This window comes from Pimephales promelas, chromosome 20 (assembly GCF_988280905.1).
Source record: "Pimephales promelas chromosome 20, fPimPro1.hap1.1, whole genome shotgun sequence".
Classification (NCBI taxonomy): domain Eukaryota; kingdom Metazoa; phylum Chordata; class Actinopteri; order Cypriniformes; family Leuciscidae; genus Pimephales; species Pimephales promelas.
Genome location: NC_142788.1, coordinates 29965903 through 29989746, shown reverse-complemented (window position 1 = coordinate 29989746; position 23844 = coordinate 29965903). Strand labels below are relative to the sequence as shown.

The following is a 23844-nucleotide window of genomic DNA, read 5'->3' as shown; positions in this document are numbered from 1 at the left end:
TATTGGTGTTTTGTGAAGACTTGATGACCTGCGTGAGTTCGGCTGGTTCCGAACACTAAAAAACAGCTTTTCTTGTGAGGGGAAAGTAAATCGCATCAAGAGCTTCAACCTTGAATGAGAAACACATTTATATTAGAGCCAGACCTCCTTGTCTTTTAATTTCACGCTGGGTGCGTCTCCATGAGAGAAATAAGGCTTCATTTTCTCCCGTGTTTCTAAACCGCTGGAAATGAAAGGCCGCGCTTCAAAAAGCGGGAGAATAAATATCAAAGTTTATGTTAAAAATGCTAATTTGTTGCTTGGGTCGTTCTCGGGACAGCCTGCTATTTGTGGCCCGTGTGTCCAATTATATCTTACTGTTAGGCCTAATGAACGGGACACTGATTTATGAATATTGCTGGAATGATATTTGCTTGTTAAGGCTGAGATCTTTAACCCCAAAACACTTTGTTCACAGTTTGTTCTTTTCAATGTGAGTTTTGTATAGCTAATAAGAAATTATAGGCTAGTATCTGCATAACAATGTTCGTAAGAACAAAAGTTGAATCTGACCATCGTGCAGTCATGATTGACACTAGAAACACACAATCTGCGATCATATTTACATCAAAACATCTCTTTGTTTTAATTTTATTCTGTCTTTATTTCTATGGCTATGTGTAATTCAGAAAGCCTTGTTATCAGCGACGCCAGTGGCCGTTAAGTGAACTGCAGCCAGTGACTTTATTGCTCACGCTCGTGCACAGGACACACGAGAGACGTGATTCAATAAATCACGGAGAAGGTCTTTATTAGCTTAACGAAGTTATACTGCTATATAAGATATAGTAACGAACCCGACCCCGTCCTGCTACTGAGAGCGACGGTTAGATGAGTATGTAAATACTGTAGCCTACACTTTTCTATCATAAAGTAAACACATCGGTGAGAAAGATCAGAAACATGTGGATGTTTACAGCAGCTCTGAGATTCATCGTGGCGACAGATGAGGTATTAAAATTACACTGTTATGATAGTTTGATTGTAAAGTAGGCCTATATAAGACCATTTTACAAAGATGTAAACAACACTGGCCCAGAAGCACTTCCTGTTTAACACAACATAAAAGCTGGGATAAAATACAACCAACAGAACATATAAAACTGAATCAAAAGTTAAACAAACATCTTTAAGATTTTTTTCTTTACATGTGAAATAAAGACAACAGTTACAAACTGAAACAGGAAGAGTTTCTGGACCAGTGTTGTTTACATCTTGCAAAATGGTGTAGTTCTGGCTATGTGAGACTATGAATCCCTTTTCTTTGCATGACGACACTATACAGCACCGAATAGCTCTTTCAGCGTTTTCCTGAACATTTAAGCATTTAATTCATGTGTCATCATCAGTGACAAGATGCTTAATTCACTTTGAAATTCATTTTTGATATGTTTTAGCTTACCTCAAGGGCATCCAAGATGTAGGCAGAAGTGATCTCTTGTCACTCTCTTGTTTATTTTGTACTCATAGACAACACCGGTTTGACCGAAAAATATCAAAATTGAAAATACTGTGGAAACAAAGACACCTATACATCTTGGATGCCCTTGAGGTAAGCTAAAACATATCAAAAATTAATTTCAAACTGAACTATCCCTTTAAAGCGACGCTTGGCCAGCCTAGTTTTGTCTCTTTCAGTTCATTAAAACAGCTTTTATCACCCTACATAAAGGCCCATTTTTTCAGGTTAATGCAATATTTAATTTCCTTTAGAAACCCAGGGCTTGTTATTCGGGTGAAGTTGAATCTCTTTAGTTGGAATTACATTGCCAGCACACACTGAAGGACATAAATGAGCCAATGGAGTCATTAATCAAGTCTCCCTCGCTGCTCTGAAAGAACATATTCCTCTCTGCCTTGAGTGTAATAGTTGTGGAGTTATCATCATAGTTATGGCTGGTGTCTTTGTAAGTCGATTGCTGATCTGATTGTGTGACCGATTCATGTCGTGACATTCTGAGATCTGTATATCTGCAGTCAGGAGGTCAGACACACACATCACACACACATACAGTCACACGGCCCTGTGCTTCTCTATGTGTGTTTGTGAAGTTTCATTACACTTACACGTGTGATTTTCAGCTGTGTGTTGCATGTCAAAGTCAAGGGCATTTCTACTCTAAAATTAAACAAAATAGCTATGAACTTTTAGGATATTTAGCTTGAAAGTAAAATAAATAAAGCCTGTTTAGATTAACTGTTATTAAAATAATGTCACAAGCACATTTTCACTCTTTAAAATTCTTTAATATCTGTGATTCAGAAAAGTTTTGGTGGCAAGGTCTGTTCTCACTATTAACTTGCTTATATTAGCATGCATATTAGGATATTGGCTGTTTATTAGTATTTTTAAAGCATTTTCTGATTCTATATCCCTTAATCACCCAACTATTAATAAGCAGTTTGGCTCGTTCAGGATGTTTTATGCTATATTCACACACTACATACTACTTTTATTTCAAAAGAGCTAGAAAAATGTTATTTACCATTATATGAAATACACGCAACTGATGGATTGTGTGTTATGATAATCTCATAAACGCGTTCGAGGCCAAACCTCAAATCAATAGGAGCCTGAAGCGTTTAAACTCTAAATAATAAATATTGTTTTGTAGTAACATGCCGTTTTGTATTTTTTGGCAAGCAAGACCTTGTGTAATCAGCAAACATTTACTCATTGGCTGTATTCACAACAGGATAGTTTACATTCTGTGACACATTGAGTTGAACAGGTTGATGATTAAGTCAACATGTCTGTCACGTCCTAAATAAACAGCAGCCGGGTTTGTTCAGTAAACAGATGTTGCTTCTCTCGCTATATGAAGTTAAACACAATCTGTCCTCAACCAATCAGATGACAGGAGATGTTCAGATTCCTTGAAACCACTTGTGTGTATCGCCTAGGCCCTGTCTATTTCTCATTGTGGCCTCAAAACCTCCCTCAAGTCTCGTTCATTTCTTCCAGGCTCATTTTCAAAACAAACATGTTGGTTTTGCGCAGGATTTATCAGGGCTGTCAGTGTCAGGTGCTGTTGTTGGGTTCAGGTGAGGGTGTGTGTGTTATCGGGACGCTGCAGCCGTGAGTCTGTCAGCGCAGACATCGCCTGTCCGGCCTGCTTTAGTTGTGGGTGTTTAAAATTAGATATAACATCTATCATTTCTGCGGGCTGAATGGCTCGGTGTCAGGGTTTGGCAGAGGCCATCCGTCAGCGAGCGTGTGTCTGCCCCGTCCCACCAGATCATCCGTCAAAGCAGCGGGAGAGAGGAAACATCACCGCGGGTCCAGTGCACACACACACATGCTGGACAGAACATGCAATGTTATGCATGGATGGATGACATTAAACAATTAATCATATTTTTTAACTGAAAGTAAAAAAAAAAAAATATATATATATATATATATATATTTAAGCTTATTCTTAGATCTATTAATATGTTTTGAACCGTTATTTCCCCTTAATGTGTATGTGAGTGTGTGTGTTTGTTTATGCATGTATTTTTTATTTTGTTATTTGTTTGTCTCTCTGGTGATCATGTATTTCTGCAATACATATTTTACTGTATTTAAAGTATAATTTAATATATAATATAAATATTATAATATTTTAAGCTAATTAAAAAACATTTTTGTCACTAATCTGAGTATAATTTAATACAAATCAAATAATTATCATAATTCAACTTTTTAATCACCAAAATATGACCTATGAATATATCTTATATTTGTATAATAATATATTACTTTTGTCACACTTTTGATTAGGGTCCAAATCTCACTATATTAACTACCTATGACTTCGCCCCAATAAACTCCTGTAAAAAACAAATAGTTCAGTTTACTTAATTTTATTTTGCAAACTTGTTGCCTTAATTTCATTAAGTAAGCATAACTTAATTGCATGAAGTTATTACTTAATCCATTTTAAGTTTTGTCAACTTAATTCTGTCTGTGTGTACTCTCAGAGTATGAATAAATGAATTGCTTTGTTTTTCTATTTTGGCTTTATTTTATACCATTACAATTTTATTTGCTATCGTTATTGGGGTTATACTTACAAGAGACAGCGAAAAAAGGGGGAGGTACTCAAACCAGTCAAGTAACGTTTACAAGGTTTTTCTGAGTAACGAAGGCATAGCATAAGAAATTTTAAGTAAGTTCAACAAATTATTGGACATTAAGTAAAATTAACAAAAAAATCTTAGTAAGAACAATGTAAGATTTTACAGTGATGGGCTTGAGCCTTTATTGTTTTACGTAGTGTAAGACAGGCCTACTTTTTTCCTTGGAACAATTTTAAATTGTGATTGTATGTGTGTATGTGAGCCTTTTTAACCAAAGACAAATTATATCACTGGTTGATCGATAATAAAGTTCTTTGAATTGAATTTAAATGTGAATTGAATTGAAGTCTTTGGTTGGTCAGAACTCTCTGATAAAAACCCTGCTTAGACCAATTAGGAAAAACAAACGTTTTACTGGTTGTGCTATGTTGTGTTGCGTTGTGTTATTTTATGTTTGATGTTTTATTATAGGGCAGCTGAATGCTTGAATTTGATTGGTTGACGAGCATTCTATGGCGTGCAGTTATTTTCAGGGAAACTCAGACTAAAGTAGTTCCAGGCCGGTTTTGACCGCATTACAGTTCCATATCACTTCGCCAAATGATTTAAATCATTTCAAAGAAGTTATGATTACTTATTTCAAGAACCAATAGCCACAAATAAAAACTGTCCAAGCAAATAAATATAGCAAACAACAACTTATATCCATGTTTATTTGCCACAGCATCACGTTTTATTAAATATGGAAAGCAGACGCTCTCTTTCCCGCTCAAACACGGATAACGGCGCTGTTCTTGAAGCAGATAAACGTAGTTTCACCATTGACACTGCGGCGAACACAATATCATCTCTCTGTAATAACTCTTCTATCAATGGCAGAACAAGCTCTATAATGATGTTCATTAGCATTGGATAGGTTGTAATTTTTCCATTAAACATGGATGATTATCTTTTTTCACATCACAAAAAACAGCTGTTTTAACAGGGGTGTGTATTTTATATCCTTTGTATTTATTGACAAAAACCAAAGTCTTGCTTTAGATTGCTGTGCATGGATGAACATTTCACTGTAAGAGCAGAAGTTGGTTTCGTGTTGACTTGGGCGAATCATGTATTGAGTGTGTGCATATTTATATGCATTATGCACAATGCGGTGGTTCTGCAGGAACACACAGATGAAGAGAGGTGTCGACATTGATGGGAGTCGAGACGCATTGATTATCCTGCAGCTCTTGCTGGGTTTGTTGATTAAATCCGTGTGTGGTCGGGAAAATCCAGTGTGTTTTGAGCTCAACAGTCCAATCAGACCGTGTTAAAACACCTCCAACACCTCGTCCTGAAATAGCACCCCGATGAACATTATAAAAGGTCAGGACTCTGCGTGTCGCCTCGCTGCGCCTCAGGTGACGTCTGACTCCAGCGCTCTGAGACACACAGCGCTAATGATCTGCCATTATGATGCGCAAGACAACTCTGGAGAAGAGTGTGTGTAAATGAACAGCAGGTGCTCTGATTGGTCAGATGGTTCAGTCTGTTGTGATTGGTCTGCTCAGTCTCTCCCGGTCTGGCTCATAACATGTAAAGTACATTTAGAAAAGAAACTGAATATTCAGCTGTAAATCTGAAATGCGTTCATAATGCTTTTAGTGTTGATTTAGTAATTAATTCAGCCATTATAAAAAAAGACCCCAAAAGTATAATATTTTATATCAATTTAAAGTATTATAATTTAATTTGCATTTTTTTCTCCAGATTTAAGTCTATAATTTAAATTATTATAATTATTTTTTTTGCCAATTTAATAATTTTATTAATTCAGCCATTATTAAAAAAGACCCCAAAAGTATAATATTTTATATCAATTTAAATTATTATAATTTAATTAGTAATTTTTCTTCAAATTTAAGTCTATAATTTAAATATTTAGGCTAGAATTACAATTAATTTTTTTTTTGCTACAAGTGTAATTTAATAATTTAATTCAGGCAGCCAATATGAAAAAAACAAAAAGATATAATTTGTTATATTAGTTTAAATCATTAATGTTTAATAATTAAATGTTCAACTATTTTATTGTTTGCTAATTTATATTATTCAGTCAGCCATTATAAAAACAAAATATATATATTTTTTCTACTTTTAAAACATTATTCTTTAAATATTTTGTTTTAATTATAATTCATTACAATTACAATTTATTTAATTTTTAGCTAAAAGTGTAATTTAATAATTTATTTCAGGCAGCCATACGGAAAAAAAGGTATAATTTAAATAATTATAATTTAAATGGTTTTTTATACATTTCAATTTGAATGAAGTTTTATGTTTATTGTTTTGTAATTTAATCAGCAATTGTGAAAAAAACAAACACTTTGGAATCCTTTATTGAACATTTTCATTTATAATCAATTAATGAGAGTTAATAAATGATTTTCATGTTTAGGCAAACCAAACTCTCATTACTTCATGCTTGTTGTTCACACTGGTGTGTGTGTGTGTGTGTGTGTGTGTGTGTGTGTGTGTGACGTGCCTGTGATTGGTGTTTTCTCCCTGTCATTCATGTCATGTGTGGAATAACGTTCACTTGCGCTTGATTTCCAGCTGACATCTGCTTTAGACGGGTGTTTGATTGGCGCTCACACTCACCTGTGATCGTACAGGTGTGATATTACTGTCATTTCACCTCTGCTCTCTCTTTCTCCACGGGTTGCATTTGATTTACAGCTCTTGCTCTGTTTGACAAAGGTTTGTTCAATATTTTCTACTCACCGTCACAATGAAATATATTCAGCTTCTTCCTTTGCATATTTTGTCTCCATATTATGGTTCAAGTTTCTTGCATTTTTGAGCTGAGGTGTGTGTGTGTTTTCTTAAACTGCAGTAAGTCTGTTTTTGAGAACATATTAACATCCAAAGTAGGTGGATGCAAAAATAGGAACGAGGTGTCCGTCAAGAAAAGGTGTATTGCATCACAACACACCAGTGCCAGTGTGGACAGCTTCATTTATTAAAGAGCCACTGTTGAGCTATTTTAAAGTTTTTAGAGTCTCTTACATCAGGGTTACAGTACATGCATCCAATTTCAAAAAACTCTTGAATTTTCTCATAATATACACTGCCCAACTCCTCATTTCTCAACAAGTTAGATAACGGTTCATTCGAAGATTCAGTCTCTCTAAACCCTGCCTTTTTGTGAGCTTCCTCTGCTCTGATTGGTCAGATGACTCAGTCTGCTGTGATTGGTCTACTCTGCTCTGATTGGTCAGATGACTCAGTCTGTTGTGATTGGTCTACTCTGCTCTGATTGGTCAGATGGCTCAGTCTGCTGTGATTGGTCTACTCTTCTCTGATTGGTCAGATGGCTCAGTCTGTTGTGATTGGTCTACTCTTCTCTGATTGGTCAGATGACTCAGTCTGTTGTGATTGGTCTACTCTGCTCTGATTGGTCAGATGGCTCAGTCTGTTTGTGATTGGTCTACTCTTCTCTGATTGGTCAGATGACTCAGTCTGCTGTGATTGGTCTACTCTGCTCTGATTGGTCAGATGGCTCAGTCTGTTGTGATTGTGCCTGTCTATGAAAAACTGGCATCAGAAATGTCAATGAATTAAAATTTGTGCATTGCTCAAAGTCATGCATACCCACTCATGTCTGTGTTTTTCAGTAAGGTTGTATTAAAGTTGAGTATTTCTGTCATGTTTTAATCAAATAATCCTTTGACTGTGTGAAATACACAGATGACTATAGTATGAGATAATGCACAAAATGCACCGTCATGCTTGTCATCACCAACTACTGAAGAAATTCTCTGAACTCATTCATTTTTTTTCCCAGCCGGCTCAGATGTGTTCATTGTTTTCAAGCATTCATTTTTGGTTCTGTGGATATATATTTTCATGCACCAGTGCTGGTTATGGAAACACAATACATCTCTCTTTAAGATTAAGGACAACAAGCATGAAATCAGGCCTTTCTCTTCTCTAATACAGACCAGAAATATGAAAATATCAAGACATCCGGCTAAGGTCAGATTACACATACTTTCAGTTAGATTTGAACAATTCAATTCAGAGGTGGACTATGACAGTGAAATCATTTTTCCTCTGTTTCTGCTAAATTTTGTATTATTTGTATATCTGATCCTTATTTTCATTTTATAGCACTTCTAAATAATTACAAATTTAAGGTAGCCTATATTATCTTTACTCACTATATTTCAATACAACATTTCTTTCCTTGCTATTTCTAAATAGAGACGTGCAATTCGTACGTCTTGAGTCGATTCTTTTTTTTGATGAACCTTTTTTTGATGAATTCTTTTCAATGAACCGTTTTCGCAGCGTTTCTCAAAACCATTCCAAGCTACATTAAGTACTGTAGGAAAACTATTAGAGCCAGTTGTCTGTACAATGACCTTTTTGCAATGATGCTTTTGGGAAATGCAAATTCTGATCTGTTTGAATCATTGAATCGATTCACTGACTCTATGGCGTCTGTGTATGCTGGTCTTGTATCATTGAATTGATTCACTGACTCTGGTGTCTGTGTATTCGGGTTTTGAATCAGTGAATCGATTCACTGACTCTATGGTGTCTGTATGCGGGTCTTGAATCATAGAATTGATTCACTGATTCTATGGTGTCTGTCTGTGTATTCTGGTCTTGAATCATAGAATTGATTCACTGACTCTATGGTGTCTGTGTATGCGGGTCTTGAATCATTGAATCAATTTACTGACTCTATGGTGTCTGTGTATTCTTGTCTTGAATCATCGAATCGATTCACTGACTCTGGTGTCTGTGTATTCTTGTCTTGAATCATTGAATCGATTCACTGACTCTATGGTGTCTGTGTATACTGGTCTTGAATCATTGAATCGATTCACTGACTCTATGGTGTCTGTGTATACTGGTCTTGAATCATAGAATTGATTCGCTGACTCTATGGTGTCTGTGTATACTGGTCTTGAATCATAGAATTGATTCGCTGATTCTATGGTGTCTGTGTATTCTGGTCTTGAATCATAGAATTGATTCACTGATTCTATGGTGTCTGTGTATTCTTGTCTTGAATCATCGAATCGATTCACTGACTCTATGGTGTCTGTGTATTCTTGTCTTGAATCATTGAATCGATTCACTGACTCTATGGTGTCTGTGTATACTGGTCTTGAATCATTGAATCGATTCACTGACTCTATGGTGTCTGTGTATACTGGTCTTGAATCATAGAATTGATTCGCTGATTCTATGGTGTCTGTGTATTCTGGTCTTGAATCATAGAATTGATTCACTGATTCTATGGTGTCTGTGTATACTGGTCTTGAATCATTGAATCGATTCACTGACTCTATGGTGTCTGTGTATACTGGTCTTGAATCATAGAATTGATTCGCTGATTCTATGGTGTCTGTGTATTCTGGTCTTGAATCATAGAATTGATTCACTGATTCTATGGTGTCTGTGTATACTGGTCTTGAATCATAGAATTGATTCACTGATTATATGGTGTCTGTGTATTCTTGTCTTGAATCATCGAATCGATTCACTGACTCTATGGTGTCTGTGTATTCTTGTCTTGAATCATTGAATCGATTCACTGACTCTATGGTGTCTGTGTATACTGGTCTTGAATCATTGAATCGATTCACTGACTCTATGGTGTCTGTGTATACTGGTCTTGAATGATTGAATGCTTTGACAACACGAGCTCGGGAGAAAATCGCAAATATCTCGGCAAAAACTCAATGTCCCAGATAACACAAGGGTATTTGATGTCCTATTTACATCTGGAAGACGTATTTTTAAGAGTGTTTGCTCATCTGCAGCATATAAGCTCATCTGCTATAAGACGTTTCCTTTCAGATGTCAAATAGACGTTTATAAGATTAACATCAGTTTAACATGCATTCTAAATCATTACATCTTAGAGACATCTTCTAAACGTCTATTTGACATCTGGAGGAAACGTCCTATAGACGTATTGATGCCAAAGTTTATGGAGTGGAGATCGAGTCGAGACCTTTCGAAAGAGACCGCCCCAGCCTCGTGGGCCCCCGGTGGCCCGAGATACAGGCCCCCAAAGCCCCCGGAAGCGAAAAAACGCAAATATCTCGGCGAAAACTCAACGTGTCCGGCGGCGACCGGGCTCATTCGAATCGTCTCGCCGAACTGGACAAAACCATATGCGTTTACTTTGTCCAGCCTTAATTGAATCAGTCAGATTCATGCCAACAACAAAGAACATGCATTTCCATCCAGAGTTGTGCATAAAACAAGTATTCAATTTTAAAAACTCAGATTCACTGCAAACGTCCCTGATGCTTTGACGGTTTATCGAGCACGCAACCGATTAAGCTCTCTCAGAAACTGTTTATACACAGATCCCTGGATCCTGAGGGGATTGTGCATGCTGGACAAACTCAGTGCGCAGAAGCTCATCGTGACGCCGCAGTTTAAGCAGACCCAGCAGCCCGCAGATCGATCGCTTACAAATGCCTGATCAATGGCCGTGTGCAGACTCTCTCAAACGATCTGGGCTGATTCTCGTGAGACGCATGAGCAAACCTCTCTGTCTTTCTCTCGGTTAATGTCGCAGTGCTGCGAGTCTGAAAGGCCCGTTACCACCATCAGCTCCGGGTAATGCAGAGAGACGAGGCCTGTCTGGAGCAATCTCAAAGCTCTCAGCTCTCTTACACACACACACACACACACATATAGAGAGAGACCGAGAGAGACTAATGGAGACGCTCAATGAGATCTCGAGAGAGAGACTAAAGCACACACTTGAAAACGCAGAGAAAGAAAGTTAGATGGGATAAAGTGACAAGAAAACTGAGGTTAAACGAGAGAGAGAGAGAGAGAGAGAGAGAGAGAGAGAGAGAGAGAGAGAGAGAGAGAGAGACGCATAATAAGGCTAAAAAACAATTTTGAATTTAGGCCTAATATTATTTATGAAAAAATTATAAAGGTTTTTTAATATAATTGCTTATAGAATAGTGTAATATATATATATGTATATATATAAAATTTCTTATTATAATATTATTATATGTATAATATATCTTATTATTATATGTATAAAAATGTAATATTTTTATATATATACTTAAAAGTTTATATATGTATATTGAGTGAGAAAATGTATAATATATTTTTTAATATAATATATTACTAATATATTATATTAAATATAATATAATTAAATATAATAGTGTATAACAATTTAGTGTAAAATATAACATTCTATAAAAATGTAGCCTAGTGTAATATATATATATATATATATATATATATATATATATATATATAGTATAAAAATGTTTTGTTTTATATATATATGTTTTACAATATATATATACAGTATATATATATATATATATATATACATATTTTATTTCTTATTATAATATATTATATCTTATTATATGTATAAAAATGTAATATATTTATATATACATATAAAAACTTTTATTTTATGCATATAGAGTGAGAATAATATTTTATATAATAATATATTACTACTTATGAAAGCAATGGACAGTCACATCACACTGAAAATATGAGCTCAGTTTCCTCCAGTTTGCGCATCTAATCCTGCAAACAATACACTTCTATTAAAGAGCCAGAGCCATTGGGAATCAATGTGAAACGCTCTTAAGGTTTGGGAAGAGGTGAAACAAATTCATCAAATAATGTTTGGTAAGTGGTTTGGTTCTGCGGGCGGTGATTTATCATCGTTATGTGTGAATCAGGAGGGACGGGGATCTGGGTAATTGGGGTGGACCGCTGACAAGAGTCTGGCTTTAACACTCCTCCAGACACACACTGCAGCGCCGCTGGCGTGTCTCGCCCTAGAAAACACTCCAGAAGTTAATGTTTTAAGAAAAAACTACTTCATTTGCAGGTGTGTATAAAATCATAAATGACATCACTTTCATATCTCAGATGCTCAATCCAAGACTTTTGTTTTGTCTGATTAACATGTTTACATGTTTCTCCTCTATAGAGTTTCAGAACAGATTTGCAATCAAAGGTAAGAGATCTCAGTATTCGGATTAGATCCCGGATCAAATCAAAGGTAACACTTTTATTGTGACTCGTGATATTGCTTAGCTGCTCATATAAAAATCTGGGTCAAAAAATCATTCAGGGGCATTTTTGTCCTGATATCTTTAATTTTAGGTGCATTATGACCACACACACACACACACACACACTTCTTGAATGTATGAGCTCAGAGCTGACATACATGCACTAAACGCCATAAAACTCTTGATTTCACAGGGTATTTACAGTGATTATCGAGGCTTTATGAGGGTGTTGGACAGATAATCTGAGTTCAGGCGCCGCTAGCGAAGGAAAGAGGAAAAGAACAAATCGTTGTTTACCGACAGAATCCATTCAGTGACCATGGCAACCTCATTCCCACCAAACAACTGACCTAATGTAAAGGTCAAATGGTCTTTGCTCGGCGCGGCGTTACATCAGCACGGAATTTTCAATCTGTTCCACGGATTCCATTCCAATGTTCCGAAACGGAACACGGAACTCGTTTTGATGCCTGTTCTGGAGATTTGTTTTCCATGTTAATGAAAAAACAGCTCAGATAATGGAATAGCTTAATATATATTGATTTTGTTGTGGAACGGTTGTTTGCTAATAAGAGCCGAAACGGTTTCTTTCCCTGCGTCTGGCCTCTCCGGTGTCTCCGACAGGCAATCAGGAATAGCCATGTGGATATGTGGAGAAATTTACCCCGCATACCTTCTCTCTCACACACACACACACAATTTTATCTCGGAGCAAATGGAAAACCACTGAGAGAGAAAATAATTTCATCACAGCATTCTCAGTGCTTCCGAGACAAGAAATTCTGTCAATTCATCAGGGGTGAAATATCATCACAGTTTAACTCACAGGATGAGATGATTCACTGTTCAACCCAACACACTTAAACAACAGACAGACCTCAAACAGACAGAAAGAGGTGGATGAATGGATGAATGGATGGATGGATGGATACACATGGATTACATAGATTACATAGATTATTCACATAAGAATGGAAACGTGCATTAAAATATATTGAATTTTAATTTAATCTCTATACTTTAAACATTCTGTCAGACAAATAATATGTTTAAATGTTAATAAATTGCATTGTGCCATTTCACACTAAAGTAATACATTTTAATATACTGTATGTTGTTGTAATGCCTTCAGTTTAATAGTAACATTGGCAGCTTTACAGTTTAACATGAGCTTCAAGATGATTTTAGGAGAATCTAATGCTGTATTTCTACAAAAATCTATAGAAAATCATACTAAAAGCGTTTTAAGACACAAAACAATGTTCACTTGTTGAGTTTTAATGGGATATATAAAAGGAGTTAATATTATCCATATTTTGGGAACACAAAAAAACATCTGATCCGAAACATGGTTTAAAAGCAGAAATGTATATGGTGAAAGTGCTTATTTTATAGTTCTGTAAAATTATTTATATTTAAGTGGTCTGAATCATCCTTTTGAGGAAGTTATTTTTTAGGTGAATGAAATTCATGTAATTTGCTCTACTTCATGGAGAATTACATCTCTTTGGTATCCGAAGTTCACTGAACTGGTGAATCAATTATACTGTCTGTAGAGTTGCATTTAATCTGGAATATATTATTAAAAAAGTTATTTTGTATTAGATGTCCTTTCTCAAAATCTTGAGAGCCCCTCCTTCTGTAAAGCACACTGTGCTCTGATTGGTCGGCTAGATCAGTGTGTTGTGAATGATTGGTCAAGCACATTCGAGTGTGTTTAGGAAATGTCCCGCCCCTTTCCACCAGTTTTAACACATTACGCCACTCAACCAGGCCCCGCCCCTTTATTCTGCGCATTCATTATTTAAACGAGGAATATTGTGACGTGTCCGTTTCCGGAAGAAACTCGTCAAGACTACGATGTAGGCGTTTCAGGAGTTCAGAAACACCGACACTGACATATAGAAGAGCTTTGTAACTTTGCAGAGCTTTTTCAAGCTCAAACAGCAACGAGAACCTGGCAAAAGCGCCACTTTAAGTGTTAAATATAGCCCCTTTTATATTCTGCGCATCCTCGTTTCATGTTCGGTTTTGTCGCGCAATTAAACGTTTATCCCCACAGACGTGCAATTTGTGTTTGTGTGGCACACCTGCTGTAATTAAGACCAGCTCGCGCTCTCCGACGAAGCATTTAATGTGTCAGCTCAAACGGGACTCGCGCGGCCCTTAACGGCTTCAAACCAGACTTCACAGGCTGCTCTCATTTACATATTAATGACATTTTCATGCTACGTTTCACTTTACGCAGTGTCACTAACCGCGGAGAGACAGTGGAAGAGAATAGAAGAAAAGGCCGACGCATAATAACAAGCTGTAAAACGGAGAAGGTAGCTGTGAACAAAATCATAATTGCACGCGGGTGAGTTAGGGTTGCCCTTCGAGCGCCTGTTGAGCGGCGAATACGTACTGAATTATGAAAACAATAACTGAAAAATAGCGCGGACAGTCGTAGATAAACGCGAGTGGTGACTAGCATGTGGTGTAAATATGAATGAGGGGCTTTTGGCTGTTTCTGATAACAGTAATCCGCAAAACACAGCGTTTCCTACTGTGTGATAAAGAAAACGTTTAAAGGGAAGGAACAGCTGCTGAATAATAAAGCAGAAAACAAATAATTCTACACATGGACTATTGTTCTTTTCCTGCATAACTCGAAAACTCCATTGTTTACTTTGGTAAATGTTTAGAATAAGTATTCTATATAATATAACCTCTACATGTCAAAGATAATTATTCAAATTAGACCGTTTCAACTCTAAAATCTGATTGGATGTGCCAATTCTAAATTACGCGGCACGTTCTAAGGTTGCTTGTCAATCATTTACAAACCAGAGTGAAACTATTTCAATTGCTTATTGAATACTCTTTGTGAATATTGGGTAAATATTGGCCACTGTGATGAAAATAAACTTCTGAAAGGGAAACAGAGCTTAACTTTGCGATAACTTGCAAATTGATGCAGGTCACAACAGACTTTCTCTCGCTCGACCACATGCTGATTTACCCGATCTGCCAATCTCTCCAACCTATTTATCAATACTTAACCGAGGAGACACGCCGTCATTTCACAGGTCAATTCACTCTAATTACGGCGTGGCGATTTAATCTGGTTTTAAACAGCCAGACGGACACTTTAGAAAAATTTCATTAACCTCCCAATTTTCAATCTCTTCTCTTTATTAGAGGGGGCATCCTGCTTTCCTCTTGCACGCTGATGAACAAAAGTGATTTAGATCAGACAGACAGAGGGAAAACAAGAGAGACAGACCCGCTTCGTATTCAAAACCATGCGAGTCGCCTATCTAGACAGGATTTAGAGGCATCAGATCATGCCAAAGCTTTTCCAGCAGGATAATGAAGACGCCTGAAAAAAGTTTCAATCACAGAGAATGCAATTACTCAATAAGTGCAGTGCAAAAAATGAATGCGCAAAGTTTAGAGAAATGTTGATTTTGTCCTATTATGCTTTTTCACATACTTTAGTGTGTAATGTTCCAGTTTGAGCTTTTGCAAAGTTATTCTATATATCAGTGTTTCTGAACTCCTGAAACGCCTCCATTGTAGTTTTGAGTTTCTTCGGGGAACGAACACGTCACAATATTCCCTATTATAATAATCAATACGCAGAATAAAGGGGCGGGGCCTGGTTGAGTTAGATAGTAGTGTGTTAAACTGCTGGTTATGGAAAGGGGCGGGACTTTTCTCAAACACACTCGAAGCGCTTCACCAATCACAACACACTGATCCAGCCGACCAATCAGAGCACAGTGTGCTTTTCAGAAGGAGGGGCTTCATAGAGACAGGAACTAAACAGAGCGTTACTGACAGACTGGGAAGAGAGGAGCCGCAACAATGGAGAATATGAGGAGAATAATGTGTTTTTTGAACATTCAGGCATGAAAACCTGTTCTTGTAGAGCCTAAAAACAAATCAAGACTTCGCAAAAGGGCGTATAATAGGTTTTCCAAAAAATATCAGTACAATTTTCAAAGATTTTATCCAATGTGTACTGTTTAATTTTCTACAGTTTTTGCATCTTGGGTGTAATGCACCTACCAAATCAACAACATTTTGTCATTTTAAGCTATTTGCTCGAGATTTGTTCTTGGTTGGCACATCAATCCTAATGTCAAAAGTCAGGAGATCCACATGCAGAGCTGGTAAATGCACAACTGTAACGTTCAAGTGTAGATTTTGCATTTTCACAGCCTGACGGCGAACGACTCCGCGCTTGTCAGACTTTTAATTGAATTTCCAGTGGAAGTCTTATCAGACATTCATATACCTGATTACCTGCGTGACCCTTGAAGCCCGACAGCAAAAATCTCAAATCTGACTGCTTAAAAAAAAAGAGCAACAATAAAACAATTTAGGAAAGATAAGTGAATATAAAGTACTACATTCAATGTGTTTTTCAGGACAAGGAGCCCTCAGATTATATAGACACCAACCATATTATGATACACTCTTAGAAGAAATGGTTCTATTTAGAACCAGAAATGGTTCCACCCCCCGCTTCATATATGGAACTCCAAAATGATTCTATAGAACCATTTTTTTTGGTAAAAGGTTCTATTGCCCAAGTATGGAACCCCAGGGTTCTATATAGAACCCAGAGGAACCCTTTTTTTAAGAGTGTATAGAACCTTTTAGGGTTCCAAATACGTAGCGCTGATAGAACCTTTTAAGGTTCTATATAGAACCTTTTCTTCTAAGAGTGTAGTTATGTTAAGGCAGTAGATTATAACTAAGCACATTGTTGTTGTTGCACATGCATCTTTGTCTGTATATTACTTTTCATTGTTAAATTTGAGATTTATGCATCATAACAAGGTCACATGTTGCGATAAAAATCACAATTCATTAGTTGTTCACCGTTGATGTAAATGATCTTAAGTCATACATTTTAATGAGTATATTTTAGTTCTATTCTCAGAACTGTGATTGTGACGAACCCCTTGGCGTTCTTCTGTCGTGTGTGTGTTTTGGTGTGATAGGCTCCGCCCCCTGAGCAGATGTCCCCCTTGACCTCTCACACCTGTTTCAATTACAGCTCGTCACCTCGAACCTGCGCCCGCCGAGCAGAGACTGACACAAACACACGGGTCACAGACACACACACACACACACATCCTCAGTGATTTAGTTTAGAAGCGCTCAGACATATGCTGATGGCTCATGATGTCAATCACAGGAGAGATTTACACGCACAAAACACTGATGAATTGAGTTCTACACAGGGTTACACAATATACAAAAGTAATGTTTTCATTAATTAAAAGCATTGAAAATATCTATCTATCTATCTATCTATCTATCTATCTATCTATCTATCTATCTATCTATCTATCTGTCTGTCTGTCTGTCTGTCTGTCTGTCTGTCTGTCTGTCTGTCTGTCTGTCTGTCTGTCTGTCCGTCCGTCCGTCCGTCCGTCCGTCCGTCCGTCCGTCCGTCCGTCCGTCCGTCCGTCCGTCCGTCCGTCCGTCCGTCCGTCCGTCCGTCCGTCCGTCCGTCCGTCTATCTGTGTATCCTCCATCAGCCTTCAGCGCGACTCATTGCAGCTTCTCTGTGTCAGTGTGAGATGTTTGTGTCTCACATGATTCAGTTTTACAGTGTAAAGTCATTATTCTCTGTCGTCTGAGTGTCTCTGCTAAGAGCTTCTGCTTGTTTTCTCTTATCTGCGCCGCTTCACCAGAAACATTCCCACATCTGTCGGATTCATCCTGGAACCAATCACGAGTCTGCATGCTTTAATTGAACAGGAAGTGTCTAACACATTAGACGTGTATTCGTTTCAGTGTTGAACTCGAGAGAGAACGAAGCCTGTCCTTGTTGTACTTCAAGAACTATTGCCATATGGTGATTTGTAACTGCTAAATAATATAAACATTTTTGCTCCTCTGAAGGATATATATATATATATATATATATATATATATATATATATATATATATATATATATATGGATCAAGGACGCAGCATGAGAAGTTTTCAGGGTCCAACCTGTCACATTCACAGAGCCACATCTGAAAATGTTGCTATAGTAACCATTCATTTGGACGTGCTAAAACAGGAGGTGACATGCAAATATGGCTCTCTGCCTCCCTCGCTTTCTCCCTCGATTCCTCCTCTACACCTCTTTTCCCCATTCTGTCTGTTTCTCCGGATCTCTCTCTCTCTGTGGTTGTGGTATACACCCTGGTGTAGTTTGACAGCTGTGTGTGATGTAGAGGTCTCTGGCCTCATTTTTCTCAGTGCATGCATTCATTATGCATGATATAATTCACCGGTTTTCAAATATAGATGGTTTTTATACGCCGCTGGATCCGCATTGAGATTTTGTAGGAACGTGGATGCAAAGCGATGAAGGCATAAAATGAAAATCAGTCACTGTTAAAGCACACATGTTGGGAATGTACCACAATTTCTACACAACGTCGCTTAAAGTTTCTTGCACATCAAAAAACTTTTTTTCTGGACATGTTTTCATGATATGCACCTGTCTACTGTACGTCCTACTGTACAAATAACATTAGAATCAGAAGTTTTTGATATCAGCAGAAAAGCAAGATAATGAATTGAAACACAACCCTGATCCGCCCTGCATGACGGGATACGAGGAATATTCGGTTGGTGAGTCAGGCGGAAAATCGCCCGTTCAGTTGGCATTACTTTTTTCTCGCATTTCTGACATTTTTCTGCAATTTTGACTTTTTTTCTCTTAATTCTAACTTTCCTCTTGTGCAATTCCAACTTTAGCATTTCTGACTTTATTAATCGCAATGCTGTTTTTTCTTAGCAAATTATGACTTTTTTGCAATTCGGACTTTTATCTCACAATTCTGACTTTTTTCTTGCAATTCTGACTTTTTTCCCTCAATTCTGAAAATGTTTCTGCAATTTTGACCCTTTTCTCGCAATTCCGACTTTTTTTCGTACAATTCTGACTTTTTTTCTTGCATTTCTGACTTTTTTTTCTTGCAATTCTGATTTTTTTAATCACATTTCCTATTCTTTTATCGCAATTTCGACTTTTTTAATCATAATTCCAACTTCTTTCATTGCATTTCTGACTTTTTTTAATCACAATTCAGTTTTTTTGCAAATTCTGACTTGCAATTCCAAATTTTTTATCGCAATTACGACTTTTTTAATCGCAATTTAGTTTTTTTTTGCAAATTCTAACTTGCAATTCTTACTGTTCTCAAAATTCAGACTTTTTTCCTCGCATTTCGGACATTTTTTTTCCTGCAATTTTTACCTTAATTCTAACTTTTCTTTTGTGAAATTCCAAATTTTTTCCTTGTATTTCTGACTTTATTAATTGCAATTCTGTTTTTTTCCTTGCAAATTATGACTTTTTTCCAATTCTGACTTTATTTCTCGCAATTCTGACTTTTTTTTGCACAATTCTGACTTTGTTTCTATAGCAATTCAGAATTTTTTTTATCGCATTTCTGACTTTTTTGAATCACAATTCAGTTTTTTTTCTTGCACATTCTGACTTGCAATTCTGACTTTTCTCACAATTCTGACTTTTTCCCTGCAATTCTGACAATTTTTCTGCAATTTTGACCCTTTTCTCGCAATTCTGACATTTTTTTGTATGGCCTACTGTACAGTTATCATGCATGAGAATGCCAGAAGTTGAACTGACTGAAATAGTTCTGCAATGGCAGCAGAAAAGCAAGATAATGTACTCAACACATCCCTGATCCGCCCTCCAGTACGGATTCATGACGGGATGAATATTCCTCGCAGGGCGGCTGGTGAGGCAGGCGGAAAATCACCTGTTCAGTCGGCATCATTCTGGATTTATGAGTGTTGTCCCGATAGCGCCTCTGTCTTGTCAAGACTCACAGGAGCCAGTCATCCGTGACATGTATAAAACCGACCGGACAGAAGCGGCCGGGCTTGAGAGAGAGAGAGAGAGAGAGAGAGAGATGCAGGAGACAGATACACAAATGAGGCCTTTCAATCACTGCAAATCCTTTGCATTATTTAAATAACCAGTAAATATTAATTGGCCGTTATAGCCTCAAAGACCAGAAAACCTCAATGCCTGGCCAACATATTGCCCACACAGCTAATATGAAATAGTTTGCAGTATAATTGCATAATCTACATATCTGTGTTGCATTATGAATTGTTTTCAGACAACTTTTACAACAATGCAACCACATAAAGCACAATATATATACAGTTAAATGAATAACATGCACTGAATTAAATATGCAACATGATGAGGTCATGTGAAAACAATGTTTAAAACATATATCATTACATAGGGATGCACAGATATTAATATTTAACTCCATTATAACGATAAATATTTCTATTTGAAAGCCGATAATCGTTATATTGGTCAATAAATCTAATTCCAAATTTTTCTATTATTTTTGAGAGCCTGATTACACATAATGTCTCAACATTAAAATCCACATCCCAAGCACACAATTATAATGTTCTCATTATAATATTATGTAGCCGACATGACAGACATTTACTGTATTTCCTTTTTTGAGTTATTCCAATCATATTTCAAGCAATTCAAACCCATCATGTTGAACAGGGCATCTGAAGTGTCTCAGCTGAAGGAAATAATCCATTATTTATCCGACATATTTTCTTATTGAGCCGATACCGATAACATTAAAAATGAACATATATCGGTCGATACCGATATGGTGGCCGATATATCGTGCATCCCTAATGCATACTGTTTCATATATTATGAAAATGTTATGCAGTTTGCTGTAAGCAGGAAGTAATTTGCTCGTTTTCCAATAAGAGTGAGATAAAGGAAAACGTGTTTCTGCAGTCTCTGACTGTGAATAATTAAAGCTGCCGACTTACTTGCTTATCTTGGGGAAACCTGCAGCAAAGTTTGCATAAGCCAAACAGCATTGGACAGGATGACTGTTATAGATTTGTGCAAGTGATTTGAGGTAGTGGATTAAAACTGTGTCTGCTAACAATGAATGCCGCATCATCGCATGAGGTTTAATTTAATTTCCTGTGTATCCAATACACGTATTAATACACGTTTCTGGACCCATTGTGAACCATTACTTAGTTATTTCATCGTGGCATGCAATACTTTTTAGAATTAAATAAATCCTGTCAGATAACGTTGTGTGTGTGTGTTGACTTTGCAGTGTGTGTTATTGTGGTGTAGTTTGTCCTCCTCGCCTGCTGGTGTCGCTGCTGAGTTTCGCCTCCTCGTCTCGCGCCGGTTTAGTTCATCACGCGAAGAACAGACATCAAGTTTTGTTCACAGGCGTGTTGTGTTTACACGCTGCTATTCAAAACAAATACATTTTCAGGGATTATAACACAGAGAAATCATCATGGATGTAGGAGAGCTGCTGAATTATCAGGTACTGACAAGTTTAATGCGTCACCGTGATCTTTATTCGGATGGTTGAACTGTTCTGCTAACGTTACTTGTGTCAATATCATCTTAAACTTAAATATTTAATGCAGAAATAAACTGTTTTAGACGATTACAAATGATTTAAACGTGTTTTATGGTTGTTTAAGAGGGTAAAAGCTTTATTATCCTTTAACTTACCCAACTAACGTTAGTACATACGCATGCGTGTTATTGAGTGTTTGTTGTTAATATACGTTTATAAATGCATTAATTTGTCTTTTCCTCGTTGATATAAAAGTATTGTGGTGGTGTAGTGTAAATAAGCTGGGTCATGGCACTGAATAATTACTAATTATGTCCATTATCATGTGTCTTGAAATAATACCTTGACAACATGTCCAAAAACTACGGTAACACTGTCATTTTATAAATTTGCTATTAAATAACATTTTCTGGATTATTATTGGATTAAAAACGAGGTGTCTTTTAGTGCTGGGCAACGACTAATCACATCCAAAATAAAAGTTTGTGTTTACATAATTTGTACTGTGTATAATTATTTTGTATAAATAAATACACAAATTTGCATGTATATATTTTAAATAAATATGTGCATGTGTATATTTTGCATTATTTATACATAATTTATATTATATATAAATAACACATTTTTCTTATATCTATACATGCATACATGTGTATTTATATATACAAAATAATTATACACAGTGTGTGTGTGTGTGTGTGTACATGGGCTGTGCAAAGATTAATTGTGATTATTCACATCCAAAATAAATTATTATTAAATTAAAATAATTATTAAATAATAAATATTAAATAATTATATAATTATTTAAGAATTATTTTCACATAAATACTATATATATATATATATATATATATATATATATGAAGAGTTCAGATGCAAAAGCCTCTAAATGCCATTTGAAATTTTCTTCTTTAATGATGATTTTTATCAAACTTGTATATTTAAGTTCAGTAATTTCACTTAAATAACAATTAATAGGTAATTATCATTGCCATTTAAGTGAAATCACTGAACTTAAATATACAAGTTTGATAAAAATCATCATTAAAGAAGAAAATTTCAAATGGCATTTAGAGGCTTTTGCATCTGAACTCTTCATATATATATATATATATATATATATATATAAAATGAATAGTTCATTTTCTTTAATATATACATGAATGTGTGTGTATTTATTTATATATACAAAGTAATTATAATTATACACAGAACACACACGTATATTATGTAAACACAAACTTTTATTTTGGATGTGAATAATCGCAATTAATCTTATATAACATATATATATGTTTGTGTGTGTGTGTGTGTGTGTGCAGGTTTAAATTATATTGTGGGGACCACACATCCCCAACAAGGAAATTCATAAACATCCTAAATGATATTTTTGTGGAAATGTAAAAATGCAGAAAGTTGTGTGTGATGGGTGGGTTTAGGGGTCGGTTAGTGTGAGGGGAGAGAATATACAGTTGGTACAGTATTAAAACCATCATGCCTATGGAGAGACCCCACAAAGATAGGAAACCAGTGTGTGTGTGTACAGTACCGATCACAAGTTCAGAAACCATACTATTTTTAATGTTTTTGAAAGAAGTCAAAATTTTTATGCAATAACATAAAAATAGGTGGATAGAAACATAGTTAGTGTTGCATAGATGTTGAGAATGGTCCGATGGACCGCTTCACTCTCGTGTGGTGTCCTCTTCTCAGCCGGACCGCGGAGCGAAGAGACCCCGAGAGGAGGACAGCCATGAGGAGTCCAGAGGCAAACAGAAGAGCGCGGGTCGGGACGCCGGACGGCTTCTGGTGAGGTCAGACCTGGACAGTGAGGAGCAGCCCGGAGACGGGGACAAGATCCTGGAGAGACTGATGGATCAGGACGGAGAGGACCCCGAGGTGAGAACAGAGCATGTTCATGTGGGTTTAGTCTACATGCAACATAGAGGTTAAAGGGGTTAGTTCACCCAGAAATGAAAATTCTGTCAGTATTTACTCTCCCTCATGTTGTTCCTTCGTTCATCTTCATAACATGCTAAAGCACTCGCTACATTCCCTTTAGCACATCTAGTGGATGCATAACGCAAACCCAGTCAAATGTATGTATATAATCCGGTGCGCCTTAGTGCGGAAAATACGGTAACTGTTTAACCTGTTTTTAATCAATAATGTTGTTTTTTTTCCAAATGGATTGTAACTGATGTTGCGATGTGATTGCCGATA

At 36.5% G+C, this 23844-nt stretch overlaps 1 protein-coding gene across 1 annotated transcript in view; it reads left to right on the top strand.

Moving 5' to 3' along the window:
• The first annotated feature begins 21414 nt into the window (after nucleotides 1-21414).
• The window catches only part of ctnnbl1 (catenin, beta like 1), a 39768-nt gene continuing 37338 nt past the window's right edge, over nucleotides 21415-23844 (top strand). The window contains exons 1-2 of the mRNA XM_089124358.1: nucleotides 21415-21576; nucleotides 23335-23520. Of these exons, the coding sequence (XP_088980484.1) occupies nucleotides 21547-21576; nucleotides 23335-23520 (216 nt within the window). The 5' untranslated portion in view covers nucleotides 21415-21546. The remainder of the gene's footprint in view (nucleotides 21577-23334; nucleotides 23521-23844) is intronic.